This window comes from Asparagus officinalis, chromosome 10, assembly GCF_001876935.1.
Source record: "Asparagus officinalis chromosome 10, Aspof.V1, whole genome shotgun sequence".
Classification (NCBI taxonomy): domain Eukaryota; kingdom Viridiplantae; phylum Streptophyta; class Magnoliopsida; order Asparagales; family Asparagaceae; genus Asparagus; species Asparagus officinalis.
This window is the reverse complement of record NC_033803.1, coordinates 71383866-71391210: the sequence shown is the minus strand read 5'-3', so window position 1 is coordinate 71391210 and position 7345 is coordinate 71383866. Positions and strand designations below refer to the sequence as shown.

Sequence of the window (7345 nt, the reverse complement as noted above, 5' to 3'; positions counted from 1 at the left end):
AAGCCTGCCCACGATGCAATTTTCGGGAGGATTGTGCAAAAAATACAGCGGAGGGGTTTAGCTGGTGAGTGAGTATGCGGTGAATGATGGTTTTTTGGGGATAATTGTATCATATATTTGTATGTTTTATTATTTATTTCCTAGGTGGACAAGGCCCATTTGAGGGTTGGTGACCGGACAGTCGGGAATCCACGTGGTCCTCAGGTCTGTCACGTGGGCCAGGCCTCAATGAGCACTGGCCCATTTGTATATTTTTGTTCCCAACATCCAATCGCGAAACCAGGCTGTTACGCACAATACATGTTACGTCGTAGTTGGTGTGTGTGATGATCACCAAAGCTCATAATAGCTAAAGATCAATAACCCACGAGCTTCTCATGGTCCCCTTTTTTTTTTTTTTTTTTTTGGGGGGGGGGGGGGGGGGGGGTTCCATTTGAGTATTTGAATCAATTTCAGAGATGGAGATGATGACTTGAGCCATAAACCTCAATCATATCCAACTTTAGTTTCAGGCCACCATAAAGTTATTTCTATATCCATTCATATATCTACCAACCAATGGTATTTATCATATTCGCGTATATTTAGTCCTTGTTGGTTATTAGCTTCATGTTCATTTCGTTAAATGATATAGATTGAGAGATAAAATGTATTCATATTCATCAATGTGGAACATGTTTATAGATTGTTAATGTTTTGTCTCTGTGTAGCGTGTACTTTAACTTTTTTTTTATCTGAAGCCTTTTGATATAGGAGAATTATTATCTCTCCCATTATGTAGGAGAAGTTTAACTTATTTATGATTTTATGTATGAAAGACATCATAACTATGAATTAAAGAGAGATTCTTCCGAAAAATATTATTAAAATTGTTATCGGTATTCTAAAATTAATTTTTAGAGCATTTAAGCCATTGGCCCCATGTAACGGTCTATAAAGAGCGCTGCTACATGGACCCAAAATATGGGACCAAGAGAGAGGACATGTGAGGTGTCCCCTCCCTATAGCATAATGACCAGCTCATTATGCAATAGGGAGGGGACACCTCACTTGTCCCCTCCCTTGATCCCATATTTTGGGACATTTCACATGTCTCCTCTCTTGATCATATATTTTAGGTTCTTGTAGCAGCTTTCTAAATACCACACAACAAATACAATCAATCAATTATATTTCATTGACCGTCTAATCCATTACAGCCACTTAATTTCCCGAGCAGCTTGAAACTTGGTGAAATGAGTGAAATAATAGAAGGCAGTACATTGATGTGAGAGATAACAATTTTCCTTTTTATTAAGAACAAATTTTTTAAACAGACCCATTTCAATTTTTAATTTTCAAAACCGACTCTTTTTTTTTTATTTATCAAAACCGACCCGATTTTATGATTAGCAGATTAATCACTTTCCTAAATAGTCGGGGTTGGCAACCCCGACTATTTAGGACGGTGTTAAACCCTAATTAGAAGCATTAAACCCTAAAAATTAATGTCCTAAATAGTCGGGGTTGCCAACCCCGACTATTTAGGAAGGTGATTAATCTGCTAATCACAAAATCGGGTCGGTTTTGGTAAAAAAAAAAAAAAAAGTCGGTTTTGAAAATAAAAAGTTGGAATGGGTCTGTTTAAAAAATTTGTTCTTTTATTAAATGAAAGCTTTCTTAGCTTCCGTATAGCTTTCAGCTCTCCACTCCAAATGCGCATATTTTTGTTTCTCATGCTTTTAGAGATCAGTTTCAGGAATCACTGCAGATATGCAGTGAAAACAGTTGAGATTCTTGACTTTTTTTTTTGTGAAGTTATCTGCAGTAAAGAGAGCTAGGGCTCTAGAGTCCACGTGAGTAGCTACAAACGCAAGCAACACAAGAAATTAATACTAGATTTGATTCTTTCTGCAAAAAGTTACTCAGCTGTATATGCAACTTGTAAAAGTAGTCAATCGGCCCCAAAAAAAAAAAAACAAAAAATTACACCCTGCTGGATTTTTTTTTTTCTTCTTTTCTAAACCTGCCGTTTTGTTTTCAAGTGTATTTGTATTTGAAGATCTCTTGTGTTATAGGGTGTTAGCTATGTATCATTTTTATTCTATTTTATTAGGGGCTGTTTGGTTCGTTTACTAAATATAGGGAAATGCATTTCTATGTATAAAAACACAAGTTTTGAGTTTTTTAAACTTTTTCAAGAAATAGATTGTTTCGCTTTGGTTCGCACAAAAAATTTGTGGGAAACCAATGTATTTATTTTTCTTGTGTTTGGTTTGCATGGAAAAAAAGGGAAAACTTTTGTTTATATGGCAAAAAGCTGACGTGGCTGCAGTTTTCGTCGATTTCACGAGGCTGAGGAAGAAATTGGGGGAGAGAAAAAAATCTAATGTGGCGGCGATTTTCACCGAGTTTCCCTTCTTCAACCCTAGCGAACCAAAGATGGGGAAAAAAACCGACGGAAAGCTTATATCCTACGTGGTCACGGAAAATTTGATGTGGAGACGGTGTAAAATTTTTCCACCGAGTTAAAAAACGAACCAAACGGCCCCTTAGTGTATACATCCTGTCGTTCTCTTGACGAAAATTCTGTAAGAATGTTATTTGCAAATGTCTAACTTTGAATTAATTATTTTAGCATGAGTTTTTTAGAACTGTGCATGTGTGCTAATAAATTAAAATGGACATAATGGGAAAAAAAATAGCAATTACCTTTTTTTTTAATTGGATTTGGTTAGGATTTGTTCACATGAATGAAAGTCGTACCTCTTTGTTTCTCTGTCAGTAGTGGTGGAGGTTGAGTTGATAGTTTTTAATCTAACGCACTTTTTTTTTTAAAAGAGCTTATTATGATCATTATCAATTATTGTCATTGTTGTTAATTTAATTTTTGATTATTTCTTCGAGGCCGGTGTGACGATGACAAACTGCAATTTGTTTTAAGGTTCAATGCTCCTGGACGCGGCTTAGAATCACAACATTTTTTTTTGCGATCCGTTCCGTTGAACTTGATCTGCACGTTCTTAAAACTAAACACATTAATTTTAGGGTGAACCCGTTGTGTTTTGACCATTCGTTGAGCCGTGCAAAAACCTAATAAAGCCTAATAAAGCTAATAAAGCCTAATAAAGCTGAACAATGTGATTTTTTTTTTCTCCAATCAAACGTTAATAAAACCTAATAAAGCTGAACAATGTGATTTTTTTTTTGGGGTAAATGCCCTTGAGACTGCAATATACGTGGCCATCTACAATGAATGAGTCGAGGGGTGCTAAGTGCAAATGATGATTATGTGAAAAGTTTCAATAGGTGGGGTTTTTTTTGGGCACCGAAAGCGTACGGAAATTGCCAGGTCAAACGGAGCTAGATCAGGCTAGCACGCGTGGCACGATCACAGCCGTTTCCGATTACGGTGTTGAGCTGGACCTATCAATCTATCATCATAATCGTAATTAACGCTAACGAAGTGGAACCTAGAAAAAAAATAATAATCCCCGGTTTTCCCCGTAATAATCACCCCACCGGCAACCTGCTACTCCCGGTCACCGCCCCCTCTCGTCGCTATATAAACAGCTCTCGTGAGAGGGGGGGTGCTCACTCACTCACTCACAACACGGTCTGGAGAGCCGAGGAAGAAGAATGCCGATCAGAAGCGTAGCGATCGGGAGCCACCGTGAGGCTTATCATCCCGGCGCCCTCAAGGCGGCGCTCGCCGAGTTCATATCTACCCTTATCTTCGTCTTCGCCGGCCAAGGCTCCGGCATGGCCTTCAGTATGTGCCGTATATATTCGTATATTATTACTTGCAATGCTTCGTTGCGTATTTAAACAATTATCGGATTAATTTGGACTTCACAGATCTCGTAGATAGATAGATTAAAGAGGGTGTTATTAAGGGTTACTCTATACTATGCCTAATTGATCTTTTATACATTTGCGGTTAGAGCTACATTTTTCTCTTCTTAAAAAGGCGAAAGAATAAAAAATTTCACTCAAGTAGCCAACTGCAAATAGGGTAAATTTCAAAACTGGGGTGCTTGTCAGATAACCCCTTATCTTTTAAACTTTCGCAGGTCTTTGTTAAGTTTTTTGGTTCTCAGAAACCCCCTTAAGCTTTCGATATTTTTCAAAAAAGACTACTTAACAACGTTGATTGTAATTTTCACATGAGCATGTAAACTCAGGTAAGGAAGATATTTTTGCAGTGTTAACTTTTGGTAGCGTGTATGCAAAGTATTTTTTTTTTTTTAAATGGAAAACTTAATTTTGTGAAATTAATTAACTCTTTTCCCTTGTATAGGCAAGCTCACTGCGGACGGCGCTAATACGGACTGGCCATGGTAGCCGCCGCCTCCACGCCTTCGCCTCTTCGGGCCGGTCTCCGTCGGCGCAACATCTCCTGGCTGTTCGCCACGGTCAACCCCGCCGTGACTTCGGCGCCTCATCGGCGGCAACAACATCCCCTCTTCCTGGGCCTCTTTACGGGTCGCCCAAGCTGCTCGGGACTCCACCGCCCGCCTTCCTCTCCTCCGCTTTGCCACCGTTGGGGCCTCCCACCGGCTCTTCGTTCGACCCTCCTCCGCGGTCTCCTCTCGAACGCCCTCGCTTAGAGATCGTCATGACCTCTCGGCCTTGTCTACACCGTCTACGCCACGCCGCTCGACCCAAGAAGGTTAGTCGGAACTATTTGCTACCCATTGCAATGAGATTAATAGTTGGGAGCCAACTTTTGGCGGGGGGGCCTTTGATGGGGCGTCTATGAACCCGGCCAGATCGTGCAGTTTTGGCCCGGCCCTCGTGAGTTGGGAGTGGGCTGGGCATTGGGTCTATTGGGTTGGGCCTTTGATTGGTGGTGGACTTGCTGGGCTTGTTTATGAGACTGTCTTTATTTGTAGGTCTCATGAGCAATTGCCCACTACTGACTATTGAGGGGCTTGGGCTTGGGCTTGATTTGATGATGCTTGGTGGGCTTCTTTGGTTATTATGTGTCGTGTGCTGTGTTCTTGTTGAACACTTTTGCAAGTTGCTTTTGGGCTTGGGTTCAATGAAAATGTAGAATGACGTGATGGTGGCTCTTGAGGTTACTTGTGCCTCTTCTTCTATTTTCTTGGTTAAAAAACAAAAACAAAAAAGAAGAAGAAGAAGAATTATAATAAAGAAAGAAAGTTTCATAAATATGTTTTGTTTTTGTCTATCTCGGAGAAAAGTTAGAAATACTTCAAATTTGAAGTACATTTCTTTAATAAAAGCGTATATAGTTTTGAGTATTTAAGGACTATATATATCGTCAGTATATACATACATATTTATTATGTCAGCATACTAGTTGCTACTTCATTTAACAAACAAAATAAGCTGTAAGGAGATAGAGATGATTCATTATTAGCCTACCTCTCGAGAGAGATAATTTAATAAAATAAACTATCATCTCATTACCTCATACCCATCCAATAAGATCTCACTATTTGCTATAAGATTTTGGGCAAGAGATTTTGGAGTGATAAATGAAAACAGGGTACAAGGATCAAACTGAACACATATACACATCAAGTAATTAAAATGATATAATACAAACTAGCTCCCTTTCTTCGGTTCTCCAATACACACACACACACACATCAGTACACCAATAACACAAATAATTAAGCAAATACAGACTCATATACATTATCTTAAAGCATGTGAACTTCATGAAGTTATGAGCAACAGCCAGTACTTGGGGGTGCATTATATACTGGCTTTGGTGTCACTATGTTCTGCCCACCAGTGGATGATCCTTCAAGTAGACTAGGAACTTCAAGAATCTGTAATGAACAGTTCGAACATCGTAGAATTAGGAAACAGATTATGAAAATAAGCGAATCATCAGAAAAAAAAATCCTGAGAAATATAGTATATTGAGCCGCGGTAACTGTGAATCTATGTTTTCAAAGTCTGTCCTCCACATTTTGCGAAATCAGTAAAAGGTTATGGTAAGCACGTATTTATCATAATGCTATAGGAGAAAGAGTTTCTATGTTCCTATGGTGTTGTACCTTTGATGCAAGTTCTTCAAAGCATTTCTCGACATTTATTCGAGTTTTCGCACTGCATTCGACAAACAAGCATCCAAGTTCATTTGCCAAGGCCATTCCCTCTTCTCTGGCCACAGCCCTTTCGGATTCCTTCACAAGAAATTGGAAATGATTATTAAAGGTTGAAAAAATTGCGTGTCACAAATTGCGCATAAATGAAATGATTAATTAATGCGATGCAATAACATGCAAGTTGTTTCCTTCCCTTTTTCAAATGGCAAAGTTTCAGAAATAGTATCTAGTCGCGTGTTTTGCATCCGTGTGCACGAACATATACGCCTATAAAAATGTCAGAATTATTTCATATTGCAGTTCTTGCAAAATTAACACGGTGGTCAAAATACCGTCAAGAACTTTTAATTATTATAAATATTTGTGAGACGTGAAGCGATAAAAACAGAGGCATGGTGAATCCTGATTTTAACACATAAAAATTGATATGTGTGCAGATAAAAGTATCTATAAAATAAATTCCCTACTGGTTCCTTCCAAAAATGTAGATATCTCAAACAAAACCGTAGTAATTATTGACGGACAAAATTTCAAAACCGACATGTTTTGAATTTTATTCCAAAAAAAGACCCGTTTCAAACTTAATTTCAAAAACCGACCCAGTTTCAACCAATTTGGTCGGTTTTTGAAATTAAGTTTGAAACGGGTTTTTTTTTGGGGAATTTTTTGGCAAACAAGTTGGTTTTTAAAATTTGTCCAATTATTAACAGAAACAGCAATAAGTAAGGAAATGGAGTTTACCTTGTCAATTTTATTTCCAATTAGAATTTTGACACAGTCCTGATTTGTGGAGTGAAGTTGTACTTCCTTTGCCCAAATATCTGATAAATTTGTGAAAGTTTCTCTTCTTGTAACATCATAAACTATATATAAGCAAAGAGTCTGGTTAATTAATATGAATAAAATATATCAACCAATTCTTTAGCTAACTACGAAGCACAAAATGTAGATGATTTCACATACCGAGCATGATTCCATGAGCACCTCTGTAATAGGAACTAGTTAATGTTCTGAATCTCTCTTGTCCAGCTGCAGAGAATAACATAAATACTTGCATCAGCAAAAAGGCAACACAGAGAATAACATACGTGACAGGCTAACTATAAACTTTATTAGCTATTTTTAAAATATTTTTGTACTCAGGTTAATATCTTTTCTTGAACTTTGACCGTAGGCTAAAGAGGTATTATCTCTTATTTTTGGGAAAGTATTGTAGAATTTTGGGTTGGAAATTAGGGTTACTTCTCCCATAGAGAGGTACCACTTTTATATTAATGCAC

The 7345-nt window shown here is 37.9% G+C and overlaps 2 protein-coding genes across 2 annotated transcripts; one reads left to right on the top strand and one right to left on the bottom strand.

Annotated features, from left to right (window-relative positions):
* LOC109826908 (aquaporin TIP1-1-like) lies at window positions 3566-5154 on the top strand. Its single transcript, XM_020393924.1, is given in 6 exon segments — window positions 3566-3751; window positions 4280-4319; window positions 4579-4603; window positions 4605-4670; window positions 4673-4721; window positions 4724-5154. Coding segments are annotated over 6 exon segments (498 nt in total). The 5' UTR covers window positions 3566-3618; the 3' UTR covers window positions 4909-5154.
* Window positions 5478-7242, bottom strand: LOC109825644 (ras-related protein RABC2a-like). Its single transcript, XM_020392509.1, has 4 exons — window positions 7029-7242; window positions 6807-6928; window positions 6015-6143; window positions 5478-5783 (listed from the first exon to the last, which is right to left on the bottom strand). The coding sequence occupies exons 1-4, from the start codon at window positions 7120-7122 to the stop codon at window positions 5676-5678; spliced, it is 453 nt and encodes a 150-aa protein (XP_020248098.1). The 5' UTR covers window positions 7123-7242; the 3' UTR covers window positions 5478-5675.

Bases quoted from the DNA above. Each gene is read 5' to 3' on its own strand.
- LOC109825644 (XM_020392509.1), bottom strand. From the start codon at position 7,122: ATGCAAGTATTTATGTTATTCTCTGCAGCTGGACAAGAGAGATTCAGA. The intron at 6,144-6,806 runs GTAAACTCCATT...TTTCTTGTGAAG, and splicing joins TTGGAAATAAAATTGACAAG to GAATCCGAAAGGGCTGTGGC. The intron at 5,784-6,014 runs GTACAACACCAT...TGTTCATTACAG, and splicing joins TTGAAGAACTTGCATCAAAG to ATTCTTGAAGTTCCTAGTCT.